The sequence below is a fragment of the Ustilaginoidea virens genome, chromosome 6 (genome assembly GCF_000687475.1).
Source record: "Ustilaginoidea virens chromosome 6, complete sequence".
NCBI classification, from domain to species: Eukaryota; Fungi; Ascomycota; class Sordariomycetes; order Hypocreales; family Clavicipitaceae; genus Ustilaginoidea; species Ustilaginoidea virens.
In genome coordinates, this window is record NC_057321.1 from 2,240,385 (window position 1) to 2,259,443 (window position 19,059).

General features: G+C 59.7%; 9 protein-coding genes across 9 annotated transcripts; 5 read left to right on the top strand and 4 right to left on the bottom strand.

Moving 5' to 3' along the window:
* Positions 1–480: 480 nt before the first annotated feature.
* Positions 481–1,378, top strand: UV8b_07524 (uncharacterized protein; the record flags this gene model as incomplete). The annotated part of the gene is made up of 4 exons (XM_043145021.1): positions 481–501; positions 619–712; positions 823–1,112; positions 1,226–1,378. The coding sequence occupies 4 exons, from the start codon at positions 481–483 to the stop codon at positions 1,376–1,378; spliced, it is 558 nt and encodes a 185-aa protein (XP_043000956.1).
* Positions 1,379–2,599: 1,221 nt separating this feature from the next.
* On the top strand, positions 2,600–4,330 carry UV8b_07525 (uncharacterized protein; the record flags this gene model as incomplete). The annotated part of the gene is made up of 5 exons (XM_043145022.1): positions 2,600–2,798; positions 2,949–2,980; positions 3,120–3,398; positions 3,526–4,193; positions 4,303–4,330. 5 exons carry the CDS (start codon positions 2,600–2,602, stop codon positions 4,328–4,330), a joined length of 1,206 nt encoding a protein of 401 aa, XP_043000957.1.
* Positions 4,331–4,881: 551 nt separating this feature from the next.
* Positions 4,882–6,153, top strand: UV8b_07526 (uncharacterized protein; the record flags this gene model as incomplete). Its single annotated transcript, XM_043145023.1, has 2 exons — positions 4,882–5,221; positions 5,390–6,153. 2 exons carry the CDS (start codon positions 4,882–4,884, stop codon positions 6,151–6,153), a joined length of 1,104 nt encoding a protein of 367 aa, XP_043000958.1.
* A 133-nt stretch (positions 6,154–6,286) lies between these two features.
* Positions 6,287–8,281, bottom strand: UV8b_07527 (uncharacterized protein; the record flags this gene model as incomplete). The annotated part of the gene is made up of 3 exons (XM_043145024.1): positions 6,287–6,550; positions 6,670–7,763; positions 7,870–8,281. 3 exons carry the CDS (start codon positions 8,279–8,281, stop codon positions 6,287–6,289), a joined length of 1,770 nt encoding a protein of 589 aa, XP_043000959.1.
* A 2,069-nt stretch (positions 8,282–10,350) lies between these two features.
* On the bottom strand, positions 10,351–10,764 carry UV8b_07528 (uncharacterized protein; the record flags this gene model as incomplete). Its single annotated transcript, XM_043145025.1, has 2 exons — positions 10,351–10,488; positions 10,549–10,764. 2 exons carry the CDS (start codon positions 10,762–10,764, stop codon positions 10,351–10,353), a joined length of 354 nt encoding a protein of 117 aa, XP_043000960.1.
* Positions 10,765–11,785: 1,021 nt separating this feature from the next.
* Positions 11,786–13,292, top strand: UV8b_07529 (uncharacterized protein; the record flags this gene model as incomplete). Its single annotated transcript, XM_043145026.1, has 3 exons — positions 11,786–12,086; positions 12,165–12,326; positions 12,415–13,292. 3 exons carry the CDS (start codon positions 11,786–11,788, stop codon positions 13,290–13,292), a joined length of 1,341 nt encoding a protein of 446 aa, XP_043000961.1.
* A 468-nt stretch (positions 13,293–13,760) lies between these two features.
* Positions 13,761–15,860, bottom strand: UV8b_07530 (uncharacterized protein; the record flags this gene model as incomplete). The annotated part of the gene is made up of 4 exons (XM_043145027.1): positions 13,761–13,857; positions 13,957–15,372; positions 15,494–15,745; positions 15,823–15,860. The coding sequence occupies 4 exons, from the start codon at positions 15,858–15,860 to the stop codon at positions 13,761–13,763; spliced, it is 1,803 nt and encodes a 600-aa protein (XP_043000962.1).
* Positions 15,861–16,353: 493 nt separating this feature from the next.
* UV8b_07531 (uncharacterized protein) lies at positions 16,354–17,616 on the top strand (the record flags this gene model as incomplete). The annotated part of the gene is made up of 4 exons (XM_043145028.1): positions 16,354–16,492; positions 16,612–16,661; positions 16,753–17,428; positions 17,522–17,616. 4 exons carry the CDS (start codon positions 16,354–16,356, stop codon positions 17,614–17,616), a joined length of 960 nt encoding a protein of 319 aa, XP_043000963.1.
* Positions 17,617–17,689: 73 nt separating this feature from the next.
* On the bottom strand, positions 17,690–18,768 carry UV8b_07532 (uncharacterized protein; the record flags this gene model as incomplete). Its single annotated transcript, XM_043145029.1, has 2 exons — positions 17,690–18,681; positions 18,756–18,768. The coding sequence occupies 2 exons, from the start codon at positions 18,766–18,768 to the stop codon at positions 17,690–17,692; spliced, it is 1,005 nt and encodes a 334-aa protein (XP_043000964.1).
* Positions 18,769–19,059: the final 291 nt, after the last annotated feature.

Consider the following 19,059-nt stretch of genomic DNA (forward strand, 5'->3'; position numbering starts at 1 on the left):
CGGGAGAAGTCGACACAGCCGTTCAATGTTTATCTTATCGGACCAGGCGACGAGTCCAACGACGGCTCTCGAGAAAGGCCCCGGGACTGGTGGGGCTGCGGTTGGGTGGTGCCTGAGCGGAGTGGCAATGCCGAACCCAGACGAACGCAACGCAGCATTCTTATTCTCACAGACCAGCATAACCCCTCCAACTCGTGCACGACGTCGCCCTGCTCCCAACCGCCAACCGCCAACCGCCAACCGCCCTCCGAGTTACATGCCTCTGGCGCTCACTCACCACTTGCTCCTGTTGCACGGAGACCTCTGAACCCATCCGACCCTTTTTTTTTTTTTTTCTTTTTTTTTTTTCCCGGCCGCCCCGTACGCCCCCCCCTACCGCGCTTTGTCGCGTTGGCCCAAGGTCCCTCCCTCGACGCCGTTTCAAGGTTCCTCGTCCGGCCCTTCCTCTGGCGGGGACCCGTTTTCCGACCCGCCACGAAGATGTTGAAGATATGGTCCATGGTAGGGAGAGCAGTTGAATATCCCCGTGAGCCGGGGATGCTTTGTTTTTTTTTTTCTTCTTTTTTTTTGTGCCCTTGCTGATGCGGGGAGGGGGGGCTTGGCACTTGTGCGGTCTAGAAAAAAGAACAAAAGCAGGCCGAGAATGCAGAAGGCCAAGCAGCCGGGGGGAAGAAGCGAAAGGTTACGGCGGCGCAGCTGCGCGTCCAGAAAGGTGCGTTTCGGGGGGGGGGGGGTGGGGGGGGGGGGGAGCCTTGTCGGATATCTGGGGGGGCCGCGTGCTTTCTGCCGTTTTCGCCCTGCTGACGGAAGCTCGCCCAACAGACTTGTCCGAACTGTCGCTGGGCTCGACTATGAAGACCGAGTTCCCCGACTCGGACGACATTCTCAACTTTGTCCTGACCATCGAGCCGGACGAGGGCATGTACCGCCAGGGCCGGTTCACGTTTGACTTTGCCATCAACCAGAACTTCCCGCACGAGCCGCCCAAGGTGCGGTGCCGGGAGAAGATCTACCACCCCAACATTGATCTGGAAGGCAAGGTGTGCCTGAACATTCTGCGGGAGGACTGGAAGCCGGTGCTGAACCTGAACGCGGTGATAGTTGGGTTGCAGGTGAGAAGAAGAACAACAACAACAACAACAAGAAGAAGAAGAGGAAGAAAAAGAAGAGGCTGCGTGGGTGCAGGCCAGGACGGTGGGTTCACGGTGCTAACCCCTCAACGCAGTTTCTTTTCCTGGAGCCCAACGCTTCGGACCCGCTGAACAAGGAGGCAGCCGAGGATTTGCGGAACCACCGGGAAGGGTTCAAGCGGAATGTGCGGACGGCGATGGGAGGAGGATCCGTCAAGGGCACCTACTACGACCGCGTGCTCAGATAGGTTGGGGCCAAGCAGCAACGCGCCGCGCGCGGGGAACAGGTGGCTAAGCCTGCCATTTATTCCCGGCTGCTCCCGCGGCCCGTGGCTGGGGGGTCGAGGACGACGGATATCGGGGGCTCGCGAGCAAAGGCACAGAAAAAGGTTGCGTCACGGAGGACTGGCGTGCGAAGCTCCGTTAGGGGGGGGGGTGGAAGGGTCAACTTGGGTTCAGGTCCGGCATCAAGCGCAAGGTAGCATAGTTGATGTTTTTTCCCAGTCTTCAGACATTGTATTTATTCACCGGGTCTTGTTGCTTTTCCTGCTCTCTGCTCTCTTGCTCTCTGCTCTCTTGCTCTCTGCTCTCTTGCTCTCTGCTCTCTTGGCTCGTTGCTTTTATGCGTGCTCGCGCTTTGCCGCGTCCCCCGGCGGCGCGGCTGACGAGAACGACGCGCGTGTTGATGAAGAGCTGGCTATTCGCGTCGACTGATCGTTTCGCACCGAGCAGCTTGGACCGAGCAGCTCCACGATGGGCGATTGCGCGTCATGACGTCGGGGAGAAGGACAAGAAACATGGCACTGTGGTTTCGAAAGGACCGACCGACCCCTTTTTGCCCAGGCTGGCGACGCGAGAGGAGCAGCGCCAGCATGGCACATGCATGCATGCATGTGGCTGAGGTCGTCGCCTGCGGAAAGCGGAGCGAGACGGGGGTTGAGCCTGGTCCGTCCGTCCCATACTGCACAGTGTACAGTGTACCGGGGCCAACTCGGAGGCCAAGGCGCTGTGCCGGCAGGGCTGGCTGTGGGCGCGACGGCGGTCCTTGACGGGCAGCAAGAAAGGGGGCTTCTGGCAAAGGCAAGTCCTGGCAACTCGGCGCCCCGGATTGGATGAGCATGTATGTCCAGTCGTCAACGACGTGCGGCGAACCGAGGAGATTCAGGCCGCTGCAGCGGGCTGTTGGCAGCCAGCAGTGCCATCAGCCCCCCAGCCCCAACCCCCGGCAGGCCTGAATCCTGCTGACCAAAAGTCAATCAGTGCCTGCCTGCGTGCTGGCCGCCACGCCACCGAGATCGGAGCCGCCCCAAAAATTTCCAGTTCCGTCCAGACGCCCCCCCGAAGGACACGAACCGCCCGTCGAGTTCTCGACTCACTTTTTTTCCTTTTTTTCCATCCATCCGTTCCTCTCGTCCATCTCGTCAATCCCGCCCATCTTCGCACCGTCCCACCCCCCCAAAAACCTCGCAATGGCTTCAAGAGGCTTCTCCAAATCCCTGCGCGCCGCTCGCCAGCTGGCCGCTCCCCGTGTGCAGCAGCGCTCCTTCACGGCCGCCAGACAGATGGTTCGTGCGGCCACGGCTGCTCGTCCCGCCGTCGGCGCCCGTGTCCAGCAGGTCCGCGGCGTCAAGACCATCGACTTTGCCGGTCACAAGGAGGATGTCTACGGTACGTGGCGGCCGATGCAGCTGTTCTGACGTGGCGCGACTTTTTTTTTTTTTTTTTTTTTTTTTTTTTTTTTTTTTTTTTTTTTTTTTTTTTTTTTTCCACACCGTTGCTGACTCTTTTTTTTCCTCTTCTCGCCTGCTGTCTGTGAAGAGCGCTCTGACTGGCCTCAGGAGAAGCTTCTCGTGAGTCCCGTTGCCCTGTGATTCTCGATGGTGCTAAAGGGGAAGGATGTTGCCTGGCCAATTGGTCCTCTTGCAAGCTCTGTTGAAGCTCTCCAGAGCGAATGTGCTCGGCAGACGACATGCTGACCGCGTGCCGCAGGACTACTTCAAGGACGACACTCTGGCGCTCATTGGCTACGGCTCTCAGGGGCACGGCCAGGGTCTCAACCTGCGCGACAACGGCCTCAACGTCATTGTCGGTGTTCGCAAGAACGGAAAGTCGTGGAACGACGCCGTCCAGGATGGCTGGGTCCCCGGCAAGAACCTGTTCGAGGTCGACGAGGCCATCTCCCGCGGCTCCATCATCATGAACCTGCTGTCCGATGCCGCCCAGTCCGAGACTTGGCCCGCCATCAAGCCCCAGCTCGTCAAGGGCAAGGTAAGCAACGCAGTCTCACGACGCCCGGGCTTGAAGCTCGGCCCCGCCCACAGCCATTGCCAAACACCAGAAAAAAGAAAAAAAAAGAAAAAAAAAAAAAGACCAAGCTAACCCGCCCTTCTCGTAGACGCTGTACTTTTCGCACGGCTTCTCCCCAGTCTTCAAGGACCTCACAAAGGTCGACATCCCCAGCAACATCGATGTCATTCTCTGCGCCCCCAAGGGCTCGGGCCGCACTGTCCGATCTCTGTTCCGCGAGGGCCGCGGCATCAACTCGTCCTTTGCCGTCTTCCAAGACGTCACCGGCAAGGCCAAGGAAAAGGCCGTCGCCATGGGCGTCGCCATCGGCTCCGGCTACCTGTACGAGACCACCTTTGAGAAGGAGGTCTACTCGGACCTGTACGGCGAGCGCGGCTGCCTGATGGGCGGCATCCACGGCATGTTCCTCGCCCAGTACGAGGTTCTGCGCGAGCGCGGCCACAGCCCCAGCGAGGCCTTCAACGAGACGGTCGAAGAGGCCACCCAGAGCCTGTACCCGCTGATTGGCGCCAACGGCATGGACTGGATGTTCGAGGCCTGCTCCACCACGGCCCGCCGCGGCGCCATTGACTGGACCCCCAAGTTCAAGGACGCCCTCAAGCCCGTCTTCAACAGCCTGTACGACGCCGTCAAGGACGGCTCCGAGACCAAGCGATCCCTCGACTACAACGGCCAGGCCGACTACCGCCAGAGGTACGAGGCCGAGATGGAGGAGATTCGAAATCTGGAGATTTGGAGAGCCGGCAAGGCTGTTCGGTGAGTCGGCTCGATCTTTGTTGCTCCCGCTTTTTTTATTCTTTCTTTCTTTCATTCTTTTTATTTTTTTTTTATTTTTTTTCTGCTGACGCCCTCGTCCTTTTCGAAGATCTCTGCGACCCGAGAACCAAAAATAGAGCAAGTGTGAGGGAGGGATTTTGATGTCTGGGGATTTTTTTGACCCATTGAACTTGATCGAAACAAAAAGCACATGGGAGTCAGCCAGTCTGTCGTTTGCAATTTGGGCTTGGGCGTGACCCGAACTAGTATACTATTCTACTGTTACTTGATCTAGAGTAACTCCTCTCTTGACAAGGAGACGCTGCGCCACGGAGACAGACACACACACGCGCGCGGCGGTGGCAGGACTTGTGGCGCCGCAATGCAGGAGACGGCGATGCCGTGCAATTAATTACGTGTCTTTTTTCCGTTTCGTGTTTTTTTTCTGTTGCTTTCCCCGTGCAACTGCGCCGGTCTGCTGGAATCCGCTAGAAGGACCACGTCTGGGCGGACCTGGAATCCACTCTGATGGATGCCGTGTATGTAGTTCGTCCCGCCCGCTCGCTGCACCTGCATCTGCCAAACACCTGCTGCACCTGCCAAACCCCCCATCATCGCAATCCTCGCAATCCATCCGTCTATCCAGCGGCAAATTTGCCCACCTGCCCAGGCAAAAGCAAAAGCAACCATGGCAGACGTCTCGACATCCCCCCCCCTCACCAGGGCCTCGGTCGTAGCCGCCCACGCCCTCGTCAAGCCGCACGTCCACCAGACGCCGGTGCTCACCAACCGCACGCTGTCGGAGCTGGCGTCCACCCCGCGCTCCGCGGAGGCCCTGAGAGGCACGCGCTTCGAGGGCCGCCAGCCGGCCCGGCCCACGCTCAGGCTGTGGTTCAAGTGCGAGAACCTGCAGCGCGCGGGGGCGTTCAAGGTCCGGGGGGCGTTCCACGCGCTGCAGCGGCTGATGATGGAGGACGGGTGGGTCGACGGCGGCGGCAAGGAAAGGGGCGTGGTGACGCACAGCTCCGGTGAGACAAACGACGCCCGATTCCAAAAAAAAAAAAAAAAAAAAAAAAAAAAAAAAAAAAAATAATAATAATAATAGTAAAAAAAAAAAAAAACAAATAAGGAGGGGAGAGGGGAGAGGGGGGGTGTCCTTTCCGGCTTGGGAATCGTGAGGCTAACCGCAAAGGCAGGCAACCACGCGCAGGCGCTGGCGCTGGCGGCGCGGGAACACGGCGTCGCGGCGCACATTGTCATGCCGGCGGGCAGCGTGGCGCAGAAGATGGCGGCGACGCGGGGGTACGGCGCGACGGTGTACCTGAGCGGCAGCACGGCGGCGGAGCGGGAGGCCCGGGCGGGCGAGGTGGCGGCGCAGACGGGGGCGAGGCTCGTGCCGCCGTACGACCACCCGGACATCATGCTCGGCCAGGGCACGCTGGGGCTGGAGCTGCAGGAGCAGGTGGCGGCGAGGGGCGCCGCGCTGGACGGCATCGTGGCGCCCTGCGGCGGCGGCGGCATGCTGTCGGGCGTGGCGCTCAGCGCCGAGGGCACCGGCGTGCGCGTCTTTGGCGCCGAGCCGTCCTTCCAGGGGGCCGACGACGGCCGGCGCGGCTACTACGCCGGCCGGAGGGTCGAGTCGGTGCGCAGCCTCACCGTGGCCGACGGGCTGCGCACCCCGCTGGGCGAGTGGCCGTTCGACGTGATTTGCCGCCGCCGGCTGGTGGCCGGCATGTACAGCGTCACCGAGGACGAGATCAAGGCGGCCATGAGGCTGGTGCTCGAGAGGGCCAAGCTGGTGGTCGAGCCGAGCGCGTGCGTCGGCCTCGCCGTCGTCCTCTTCGACGAGGACTTTCGAGCCATGGTGGAGAGGGAGGGCGGCGAGCGAGGCTGGGATCTGGGTGTTGTCTTGACCGGCGGCAACGTCGGCCTGGAGGCGCTGGCGAGCATGTTTGCGTGAACGCGACGTCGGCTTGGAGCATGCATGCCGGGTGGGCGGGGAGGAAGACGGCCGGCGACGGCGACCGTGCTTTGGAATTCCACGCGTCGACGGCACCCCAGGGGCGCGTCACGTCGTCTGCCGACTTGCATCGTCATGTCATGCTTTGCAGCGCCACGTCCATCTCCTTCCTCCACCGCGGCGCGTTTCTCCGCAGGGTCCAGATGCCCGCGTATCCTGCCACCATGCAGAAACACGCCACGGTGGTCATGACGTAGCCCACGCCGACGCCCTGGATCCACGGCGCCGCGACAACCGTGGCCGCGCAGCTGAGGATGCTGCGCGCAAAGTTGTTGACGGCCACGCCGGCCGAGCTCCTCTTGCTGACCAGCTCTGTGAGCATTGTCGTGGCCACGCTCTGTTTTGCGGATTCGTTAGTTTACTTCTATGTTTCTCAGGGAAAAAAAAATTGTTTATATATAATGAATAGCCACAGGCACGGACGCCCTTGACGCAAAGAGGGGCGGACAGACGTACAAACACGAGCATGTATGAGAGGCCAAACAGAAAGGCGCCAACCGACGGCACAAGCCAGAATATCCCGCGGTCGAGCGTCCAGCCAAACAGCAGCAGAGCGCAGGGATACACCGTGTTGGCGATCCACATGTTCTCCCTCACGCGGTCCTCGGGCAGCAGGACGAGCTTGCCGCGGGCGTCGTACCGGTTCGCCTTCCGGGCTTCCCTGGCCATGATGTTGTCGATCCACCTGCCGCCGAAGAGGGCCGTGATGAAGTAGCCCAGGGCCGGCGGGAGGTACAGCAGGCCGACGCTGATTTCCGAAAAGCTGTACGGCGGCTTGGCAAACGTCTGCTGGACCGAGATATTGACGACGAACAGGGCTCCAAAGGCGACCGAGGCCACGCACACGGTTATGAGGACGGGGGGAAACCGAAGCAGCAGCAGGACGGCCAGCGGGTCGACCAGGAAGCGCTTGGTCTGCTTTGCAAAGCGCTTCGAGTGCCTCTTGGCCGACTGTCGCGTGGAAACCTTTTGCAAGCCTCGCCGGGCGGCGGCCTCGTCACCGTCACCGTCACCGTCACCGTCATCGTCGGCGTCGGCGTCCGCTTGGGGGTGAGGAGGCGTCTTTTTGCGGGCCAGCGTCTCGGGCAGAAACAGCACCAGCAGCACGGTCACGACCAAGCCGTACACGGTCAGGAAGTACATGCACGCCCGCCACCCCAGCTTCTCCGTCAAAACACCGCCCAGGGTCGGGGAGACGATGGGCCCCAGGAGCGGCCCCAGATAATACATGCTCATGGAGCGGCCTCGCTCAAAGCTCTCCCAGATGTCGGCAATGGTGCCCGCGCCGACGGCTAGAACGCTGGCCGATGCCCCGCCCGTCAGGCACCGGAACACGATGAGCATGGCCATGTTCTGGCTCAGGCCGCACAGGACGGTGGATAGGATGAACATGATGAAGGAGATGATGTAAATGCTGCGGCGGCCGAATTCTTCGGAGAACGAGGACCACCACAGCGGGAAAATACCCATGGCCAACATGTACAAGGCGACAGACAGGTTGGCGACTGTGGACGACGTGTTGAACTCGATCGTCAGGTGGTGCAGAGAAGCTAGACGACTATCAGTATCTGGCGGCCAAGATTCATGCCATTTGGGGGGAATAAAGGTGTTGGGTGCCAAGATGTGCGCACGCAGTGGACAGGTAGTTGAACTCACGGTAAAGAATGGCGGATCCCAACGGGGCAGCCAGCGTTGCAAAGGCTACGGTGCCGGTAATGAGCCATTTCGTCGAATTCTTGTACTCAAACGGTCTTTCTACTTCGGGAGTAATGGCGAAGTGGCTCAACAAGCCTCGTCGCTGCGTTCGCGGCACAATGGTAACAGCCCTGGACCTTGTGGACGACACCCGAGACATTGTCCGGCAAGCAGCTGCCGCAGGTCCGGGATCCGTCTCGGCCCCGGCTGGCTCCCCGGAGGTGTCTGCCGAGGGGAAAGCATGGTCTGGCAGGGCCTTTTCCACATCCCGTACTGCCTCCGACTCCGCAGTGTCAACAGATAGAGGAGATGCTGGGCGCTCAATCTCGTCCGGCTGGCGCTCCGGCGCTGCTTTTTCCGAATGCTCAGGCATGGCTGCTGTCATACGCGGGGGCTAGGTTCCACATTCCATAGAGGGTGAGATGTGAGCTGAGTTTCTTATGCTTTGGCAGTCCAAAGAGCAAGCGGTAAACTCATCCGTCGACTGGCAAGAGATCACATCTCGGGACATGCCATGCGATGCCATTTTATAGAAGATCAAAAGTGGATAGCGAGAAAGAAGCAAAGAAAAACGAGAAAAGCATGCCCGCATTCTTGCCCGAACTTCGGCTCAACAAAATATCCAAGCAGGCTAGCATGGTCCTTGATGGGGAAAGTGGACCATGACTAGCGGCCCAAGACCAGCCAGCCAGACCTGGCATAGCGACAGGGTGGGAAGAGCAGACCGATATGGCGGTTTGAAAGTCCTGGGACTCGGCCACCTGGTCCGGTTGCGGTGGGAATCGGAGTCATGGGACGATAGCAGCAACATGACGGCTCGGGCGCCTTTGGTGGCGTAGGGTGTAGCTGGGTGCTGGACGAGGGCATGAACCGGTGGCCTCGCCATTCCGTGCAGCCTTGGCCATCCCGAGGCTTCATGGCCGGGCTCGGCTCGGAGCTTTCCTAAACTGACGCCTGTGGGCCAGCCTGCCAGACGTTACAAGCCCGAGTCCCCATAAATATACCTGACGCCCCTAGGCCGGCGCTAGCTTTCTGAGGGAACTGGCTTCCGACGGATGATACCCTTGAGGCTTAGGGGAAACTACCATGGGGTTGAGAAGTCGGGTTGCCAGGTGCTGCCAAAGATCCGCTCGACGGCCGACGGAGCTTCAACGGAGCTCGACGGAACTCGGCAAGTGGGACGAGTCGAAGGGCAAAAGTAAAAGAGTTCCCGGAAAGCGCCTCGCGTTGATTGCCAAGTGTGAGCTTCTCGCCGGCATTCGGCTCGAAAACGAACGACAGCAGACGACAATGGCTGTTCTGGCGCCGACGGGGGGCTGGGTCACGGCAGCAAGTCTGTCGTTAGCCTCTACCTCGGTTCCGATAACGCTTGGTTCCGACAACGCCCGCGTTGGGGGCTCCTTCCAACGTGACGTGCGGCAAGAGGCCCTCATTCTCGTATGGTTGAGCCCAGCAGCAAAACCACTACCATCATATGTATGCAGAGACGAGCGGCTCGCAAAGTGGGGTAAGCGCTGGTTGGCATTACGTCGCCATGTTGCAGTAGTGATATCGTAGAGGAGAGGCGTTGGCAGACTATGATTTGCAGTCGCCCTCAAACGTAAATGGGGTCGCCAAGGCAAGCGCGGCAACTTTGGTCGGATGGGAAGATTGACATTTCGATCTCGATCCTACCGATGGTGTTGCACCAAGGGTTTGGCTGCCCTTGCCAGACTTCAGTTGGTACAGCTGGTTGCCAGTTGAGATGCAAATGGGTGGAGAATCCTTGTCACGGCCCGCTATTCCAAGTCTGGTCATCAATGCGACGAGAATTCTTACCGCCTTCCGACTCCTTTCTGCCTGCCCACAACATCATCATTACGAGTACCATAGCTACGATACCTCTTCAATAAGTGTCTCCCCTCTTGATACTGGTATATTTCCTTACAGGTGTTGATCACTGGATCGAGACCCTTCACGGTGCAGTCAAGGGACTCGCCTGCAATGGTCTACTGTCATTCCTCTACTCCGTACTCGAGAGCCAATGGCCCGAGCGGTAATGGAAGATCAGGGCTGTCGAGAAAAAATAGCGCGATATGAGGCAGTTTTGGCATATATTTCTCGAGGCTGAACGGCGCTCAGGAATAAAATTCAATCCCAAGACCGGCATGTTGAGATGTCTCCAGAAAATGCGGACAAGATCGAATGCCGGCACAAAACTCTTGATAGAAGGGGTCACGAGAAAGTCGCTGCCTTTAGGCAAAGGTGTTAGTTATAGCACGTGGGCAGAGGTATTCAAGCCCGATATACCCCATAGGGGCTCGATGATTGAAGATGGCGATGATGCTGGCTTTTTAGCAGCAGAAGCAGGGTTCGGTTTGATTCACGATCCAGTCCCTCTTTCGTCGGGCGACGAAGATGCCAATGTCGACAATACTTAGGAACAAGCCTCGAGTCCTTTAATCAGTCGATCAGCAGCAGGGGCTTTGAGTCACCCCGAAACCGTGAATGCAGCGGGGGCGAGTGCTCGTCAGACTCCAAGCCCATCGCCTTCTTTTGAAGCAGCTCAACTAATCCTGGAACGATGTACGGAAAGGCAGTCTAAGGAGGAGTTGGCTTTATTGATTGATGCGTTTCATGGCCTCGAGAGCATATACATACCGTCACGATAAGAGAGGCATGGGTTGATGATTTCAAACAGGCGCTAGATGACTGCGAAACATATCGACAGAACCACGGGGAAATGAGGATGTTGAAGGCCATGTGTTGGCTCAAGGAGGATGATCGCAATTCTATGACCTGGAATACTCTCACGAGAATAGCGCATAAGGAGGCTTTGGTGGAGCGCTTTGGGCGGGATTTTAGTAACATTGGCATTGGCGTAGATGTTGGAGAGTCGAAATGATGGCCGTTTTTAATCCAAGCAGGGTCGGAGACCTCTTGTAAAGGCGACGAAGGCAAAAGGCTAGCCTTGGATTATTCTAGCGGCTGAGAGTACTAAAATTAACGCTTCTCGTGCTCGCATCACATTACGGAGGAGCGAGGTGATGGATCACTCACTCATGGTGGTCCAAGCCTGGCGGCAGTTTTCTTCTTCAACAGCATCATTACGGCTCCTCCGCCTCAATGACCTTGGTGCTTTCGATACTGCGCCTATACGCGCGCCCCGCTTGACTACCATAGGTCCCTAGGTTTTGTACGGAGAGGGGAATCGGGTAGAAATACTTGCATAGCTCTTTCCCGGCGGTTGGCCTTTGGCTGGCATCTCAAACCCCGGGCGTGCCCGTAGGCCTATTAGCCACTCGGGGACCCACGCCGGGAGCGAGACCGGCGTACAAGTGGCGGCGAGAATTAGGCAAGCAGAAAACGGACAGAGGATGATGATCTGTCGCACCTGCCAACCCGTCATGGCAGGCATGACGGTGGCTGCTTTGATGCTGCAGGTGGACCTGCTAGCAACAAGTTCCAACATCAACCTGTCATCAAATGCCATCAAATGCCATCAAATGCCATCAAATGCCATCAAATGCCATTCGCACGCACCAAATTGAACTAAAGACACGGTGGCCCTGTAGCAGGACCAGACGGCTGAAAACCAACCCAAGAGAATCAATCGACTTGGAGACCCGGAATGACTCGTCTCCTCACCTTTTACCCCACGGCGACGGCGGGGCACCATCAATCCACCACCCATCCTGCCCGGCTAGTTCAACCAACTACATACCTAGCCAGTCATACGAACGTCCGATCGGAGTCGATTTCGTCGAATCCACCAAACCTCGAGCATTGGCTGCTTTTGCATTTCTTTTCGTAGTCTCCTGACTACAAGGATACTCGGCAAGCACTGCGTGTCCTTTTAGTCCCGCAAGTTCCGCCCACGGGCCAAACAGGATACACCATGTCCCTCACCAACGCATCTCCAGAGGCTGCCGCCAAGGAGGCAAAGACTGCTTCTTTCGCATTAGCTTCCCTCCCGGCATCGGCTCGAAACGCCGCCCTCGAATCGATCCACGCCGCTCTCGCAGCAGCCAAGGACGAAATCCTGGCCGCTAATGCGCGCGACCTCGCGCTTGCCAGGAAAGCCGCTGCCGACGGCTCGCTAAGTGAGGCATTGGTATCGAGATTGGACTTGGGCAAGAAAGGCAAGTGGGAAGATGTGCTCAAGGGCATTCTGGACGTGAGAGATTTGGAAGATCCAGGTATGCAGTATGCCCCCCGCCCGAGGGAGAGGATAGCACACACTACATCAGACGGCTCTGCTCACTTGCCTCTCTTAGTTGGCAAGGTCCAAACGCGAACCAGGCTAGACGACGACTTGATTCTGGAAAGAGTTTCCTGCCCCATCGGCGTGCTGCTCATCATTTTTGAGGCCCGTCCCGAAGTCATTGCCAACATTGCAAGTCTCGCCATCAAGTCCGGCAACGCCGCCATTCTCAAAGGTGAAGCCCGCATACTGTGCTCCGTCCCGGTTTTTTTTTTTTTTTTACCATTGTTTTTTTATGCTAACCATGCTGGCGAAATGTCAAGGCGGAAAGGAATCTACCGAATCATTCGTGGCCATTTCAAAAGTCATTTCCTCCGCCCTGGAGAAAACCGAGGTTCCCAACGGAGCCATCCAGCTTGTCACGACCCGCGACGCCATTGCTCAGCTTCTTGTCCAGGACAGACACATTGACCTTGTCATTCCCCGAGGGTCAAACGAGCTCGTCCGGTACATTAAAGAGTCTACCAAAATCCCCGTTTTGGGCCACGCAGACGGCCTCTGTGCCATCTACCTGACTGCCACTGCAGATCCGGAAAAGTCAATCAGGGCCATTGTTGATGCCAAGACGAGTTATCCCGCGGCGTGCAACAGTGTCGAGACCCTTCTGATCCAGGACGCGGCCTTGAACACCTCCTTTCCCGGCGTGGCCGCCGCCCTGGTTGGCAAAGGCGTATGCTTGCGTTGCGATGCCGCCAGCAAAGCCGCTCTGGCGTCACTGAGCAGCGACGCCGTCCAAGATGCCACCGAAGCAGACTTTAACACGGAATTCCTGTCGCTGACGGTCGCCGTCAAGACCGTCTCTAGCCTCGACCAAGCCATTGAGCACATCAACACCCACGGCTCGCATCACACAGACGCCATTCTCACCTCGGATGCAGCCGAAGCCGAAAAGTTTATGAACCAGGTTGACTCTGCAGGCGTGTACTGGAACTCGTCTACCCGCGTGGCCGACGGTATGCGGTACGGATTCGGCACAGAGGTCGGCATCAGCACCAACAAGATCCATGCCCGTGGACCTGTCGGTCTCGAGGGCCTCACCATCTACAAGTACAAGCTGCGGGGTGATTACCAGGCTACGGCCGGCTATGGCGGCGGAGAGGGCCAGCGTCCCTGGAAACATGAGAAGCTTTCAATCGAGTGATTGGTTTATCTGGTGACGTGAATGGAATACCCCTTTCAATACTGGTGTAAATGAGCAAGTTGAATGGCGATAATGGACGCGACGGGCCCAAAGCCAACATGGACGCACGAGAATTTGGGATTTTCATCACGTCAACAGTTGGATTAATTTAGATCAAGTGCTGTGCACTGTGTAGACGTCCGTCTTTCGTGTTGAGTCATATCAATGGTGGATTTTTTTTCCCCCTGTATCTTTGAACATTGTTTTTTTCTGTTCTTTTCTGTTCTTTTCTTATTTTTACAAAAGGAAATCGACAGCGCAGACTATGTTCCCAGATGACGTCGTCGTCTTCCAATGCATCATGACTACATCCTCTCGGTACCGCCCCTCGGTACCACCGCCTCGGATCTCTTGCAAAGCCCAAAGGATCGTGACATGGTCTTTACAAGTCGCCGGTGCGGTCGCAGCTCATCCGTCGTCGCCACCCGCTCACGAATCGATGTCATACTGCTTAATCAGCTCCGACAGCTTGTTTCCTTCCGCCTTGAAGTCCAACGGCGCAGCAGTCATGACCTGGTACCGGACCCTGTAAAGCATGACCAAAGGAGTTAGCCGGCATCGCTCAGGATTGGGTTCCCCCGGAAGGAAAACGGGGAAACGGGGAAACGGGGAAACGGGGACGTGCCTCTGGGCGTCACCAAAGTTATCCATCTTGGCCCGGCAACGGAAATGGAACTTTTTGCAATTAACAGTCTCAAAGGCGGCCATGAACTTGGCGTCGTCCTGCTCCTTGAGATCCATAAGCTCGTTGGCCGTCATGCCGAAGATGAGGAGGCCCGACTCGTTGAAGCAGCTGAGCCACTGGTGGCTCGTGTGGTCGGCCACGTTGAGGGAGACAATGTAGCGGTAGTCGGGCTTGGCGTGGGAGAGGCTGCACTTTTCGCAGTACCAGGTGCCGTCGCCCGTCTCGACCACCTTTTTGCTGCAGCCGTCCCTGGAGCAGGCCGGGTAGCAAAAGTTGTCCTGCTTGACGAAGACGATGGTGGCCTTGATGGAGTAGTAGACGGTGTCGTCGACGCCGAGGTTCTCGTCCTTGACCTGGGAGATGGTCTTGAGCTCGTCCCTGCGGCCGGTGGCGCCGGCCACGCTGGCCATGTTCTGGTGGGTGGCGAAGCTGTCGGTGCGGCCGGCCGAGTCGTACCAGCCCTTGAGGCGGTGGGCGTCGGGGACGTCCGGGTCGACGGTCATGGACCCGGACGAGAGGAGGCTGAGGCTCTTGCCGCCAAAGTCGGACACCTTGGTGCCCTTGAAGGCGACGACGGACTCCGGGTCGGCGTCGAACGAGTTGGCCGTCTTGCCCCAGACGGTGACGCGGACCGAGTAGCCGGTGTCGTCGACGAGGGTGAGCTCGCGCTTCTGGAACGGCTTGCCCGACGACTTGGAGACGATCTCGCTGACCGGGCCGACGTCCTTGAGCACGCCAATCACGTCGACCGTGTTGTCCTTTTCGACGTGCTGCAGCTCCTGGATGGTGCAGAAGTTGAAGCGGACCTGGGGCACGTTGGTCTGGTCCTGGGCCCGCTCGATCCTCGTGTCGCGCTCAAACGTGATTTCGTAGTCGTTGGCCAGGTTGCTGAACTGCTTCTTGGCCAGGTTGACGCGGGCCGGGCTGGAGATGTAGTAGACGGAGCCCTCGTGCAGGAGGTCGTAGAAGGCGTCGCACTGGTCGTTGAAGCCCGTCGCCTTGATCTCGCCGCTCTCGTCGAGGAGGTTGACGCTGAACAGCTTGCCCTCGCCGGTGGGCTTGTGCCACGTCTTGATGTCCGACTTGGTCGTCACCCGGGCCTTGATGGTCCACTTGTTTTGGAAGGGGGACAGACCCTCGATGGGGTAGATGTTGCCCTCGTTGTGGGCGGCCGCCGGCCTCGACGGCATCGCCTGCGGCTTCGGCGGCTCCTCCTTCTTGGCGCCGTAAAAGTCGCTGCCGGTCATGGCGGCCGGGATCGCCGCGGGGCCGCCGGACTCGACGGCCGTCGGGTTGCCGACCTTGTCCTGCACCCCGAGCGACTCAATCACCTCGATGTCGAGGATGACGAGGATGCTGGCCGGAAAAGAGTCAGTTTTACCAAGGGCAAAGGGGAAAAAAAAACAAAACAAAACAAAACAAACAACAAATACAAGACAAGACGCTTTTGCCTGCGCGGCGGGGCGAGAAAACCCACTTCTTGCCCTTGAGGTTGTTGGGCGTGTACTGCTTCACGCGCGCAAACGTGCCTCGCAGGAGCTTCTCGTCGTGGATGACGTGGTTGGCCTGGGTGGCGAGCATGGCCTGGACGTAGTGGTCGCCGTCGCTCATGACCAGGCGGAAGCGTTCGCCGCCGGTGGCCGTGGCGCCCATGGGCTTGACCTGGAGGCACTGCATCACCGGGACGGGGAACAGCTTGGCCGCCCTGTCGGGGTCGTTGAAGATGACGCTGCGGGAACGGTCAGCGGAGGGAGCATGAGCCGCCCCGGAAGGGGGAGCGGAAACCCAGCCGTAGCGGCGGCTTACTCGAGGGAGCCCCTCGAGAGGGAAGACGCGGCATCCATTGTCTGGGCCGAAGGAGGGGAGGGAGTCGTGGTGTTCTGTTCTGCGCCGTGGAAGGGTTTCTTTTCTGTGTGTGTTGCTTTTGCGCTTTGCAGTTCTGGACGGGGGTTTTGCTTGTGTGTGTGTGTGTGTGTGTGTGTATGTGTCTTTTGCACTTCCCTTTGGCAGGCCGCTGGACGGTCAAGGCCGAGATTCGCCGTGTTGTGCGGCGGTCGATGGAAATGCCAATGCCCCGGGCCGTGATTTCACGACGCGTCCGGCGCGTTTAGTGGGAAGTGGGATTGAAGGATGAAAAAGGCGATGGCCCCACGCTCTCAGCATGGCGGGGGTGATGCGGCTTATGTCAGCACATGCCGCGTTGGTGGGGGGGTCTAGACCCCACCCCCCCCCCCCTCCCCCGCCGAGGTGCCGTCAAGCCTCGTGATGATGTGTCACTGCACGAGCAGCAACCCAGCTCGCGTGAACCCAGCAACCCTTCTTCGCCGCATAACCATCATGGCTGACGCAGAAAATGCCACCAGGGCGCCCGAGAGCGATGCTGCGGAGCGGCAGACGGCCCCTTCCGCTGCAGGCGATACCGCCGCCCAGACTGCACCAGCAGCCGGCCAACACTGCGTGACGGACCGTCCGACACGTAAGTCCTCTTGCCCAGCGACGACGACGAACTACTCACTCGTTCCCGCGCGATGGAAAAAAAAAATGAACTAAAAAAAAAACTGCAAAAAAATTCAAATAAATAACATTTAAAAAAAGCCCCCGGCCAATCGTCCACCGGCGAAATCATCAAGTTGAACGACATTGACGTCAGTCCCGACGAGCATCCGCAACCCGAGCGCCCCCCCCCCCCCCCCCCCCCCCGCCAAACGCGCAACTTATTGACACCTTCTCCTGCAGGTCTACATCTCCAAGCCGGCCGACTACCCCCACGCGCAGTCCAAGCTCCTCCTCCTGCTCACCGGCGGCACAGGCATCAGGTCGACCAACAACCAGCTGCAGGCCGACAAGTTCGCCTCGGAAGGGTTCCTGGTCCTCATGCCCGACTTCCTCGCCGGCGACACCTCCCCGGCGTCGGTGGCCATAGCCGACGACTCGGCCTCTGTTCTCGAGCAGGTCAAGCTCAAGGCCGCCGAGGTGACCAAGTCGTTCATGCTTGACATGTGGCTGGCGCGCGTCACGCCCGACAGGGTCATGCCCCTGCTCGGCAGGGTCGTCGACGCCGCCCGCGAGCAGTTCGCCGACGCCGTCGAGCACGGAGGCGGCATCTACGCGGTGGGGTACTGCGTCGGCGGCCGCTTCGTCCTCCTGCTGGCGCAGGAGACGGCGGGCGCGGACGGGGACGCGGCTGCGGCTGGCGGGGGCCGCAAGAAGGGGCCGTGCATCCGGGCGGGCGCCCTGGCTCACGGCGCGTCGGTCGCGCCGGACGATTTTGCCGGCCTCGCGGCTCCCTTGAGCTTGGTGTGCGTCGAGGACGACCCTCTGTTCCCCGACGCGGTGCGCGCGGCGGGCGAGCACGCCATGTCCGCGGGGGATCTGGAGCACGAGGTGCGGGTGTACCCCGGGGTTCCGCACGGTGAGTTTGCATTCTCCCCCCCCCCCTCCCCCCTTTTTTTTTGAGGAACGCTGTGGCAGAATATGTTTCTGAATGGGAATTTGTTGCCCGCAGGATTCGCCGTTGTGGGCGCGTACGCCGACTCCGTCATCACGGAGGCGCAGGCCACGGCGTACGAGCAGATGCTGAAATGGATCAAGGAGCACTAACTACCCGTGGTTGGGTCATCCGCAGCAGCCATTGCCGTAGCTTGTTCTTAGCAAAAGCGGATGCGTTGCACGCTCAAGAGATTGTGCACACTATCTTGCCCATGTTCCTGGCTTCCTCCATGTGCTCGTGCGCGTCCTGAATCCTCTCCCAAGGCAGCACCTTGTCCACGACAATCTTGAACGTTCCATCCTCGAACTTGGGCCAGTAGGCCTCCAGCCGATCCCTCAGCTCGCCCTGGTAGTCCTGGTGCCGGCTGCGCAGCGAGCTGCCCTCGATCCGGATCCTCTTGTGCAGCATCTGCGAAATGTCGGCGTCGGCGACCCGGCCGCCGCTCAGGGTGCCCAGCAGGACGATGCGGCAGTCCCTCGCGGCGACGTCGAGGTTCTTGGCGAAGAAGTCGGCGCCGACAAAGTCGACAATGTAGTCGACGCCCCTGCCGCCCGTGCGGTCCTTGACGCGCCGGACCCAGTCCTCCGTCTTGTAGTTGAAGGCGGCGGTGGCGCCGAGCCGGGACGTGACGAAGGCGCACTTGGCGTCGGACCCGGCCGTGGCGAAGACGTCGCCGGCGCCCGCCGCCCGGGACAGCTGGATGCCGGCGACGCCGACGCCCGACGCGCCCGCGTGCCAGAGGATGGAGCGGCCGGCGGCGAAGCCCAGCACCATGTGCAGCGCCTGCGTGGCCGTCATCCAGGCCTCGGGGACGGCGGCGGCCTGCGCGTAGCTCAGGTGGTCGGGCTTGCGGAGCAGCGTCCGGCAGCCGACGGCGACGTACTCGGCGTAGGCGCCGCCGTAGGCCAGGCCGAGGACGCGGTCCCCGACGGCCAGGGAGGAGCCGCGGCCGCGGTCGCCGGGGCCGAACGACTCGATGGTGCCGCTGAACTCGACGCCCAGGGTCGGGGGGGCCTGCGGGGGCACGGGGTACAGCCCGCGGCGCTGGAGGATGTCCATGCGGTTGATGCCAAACGCCTCCACCTTGACGATGGCCTGGCCCTCGGCCGCGACGGGCTTGGGCGTGTCTGCGTTGATGAAGAGGGCATCCCGCTCGCCGCGGCCGCCTTTGATATCTGGGTTGGGGGGGGGGGGGGCATTTGTCAGAAGGAGTTAAAGAGGGGGGAGGGGGGGGGGGGAGAAGGCGTACCAACTGCCTTCATGGCTGCCGCCGACGCGCCAGATTTTCAGATTCGAGAATGGAAGGTGATCGAACGTGCATCCGGGGGAGGTTTTTTTTTTTTTTTCTTCTCTTTCGCAACGCAGGATGTTTGAGTTGCGGGTGGGTGAGGCTGGCGGTTCCACGACGGGCCTCGACGACCGGTGGTGGTGCCCGGTGCCAGCGGTCGACGGTCCGTTGCGGCCGCCAACACGATGACGTGCACCTTGTGGCGGCGTGGCGGGGCTACGGCGCCAGCGGTGGCTTTGAAACCCCCAGCCACCCGCGGGCGGCT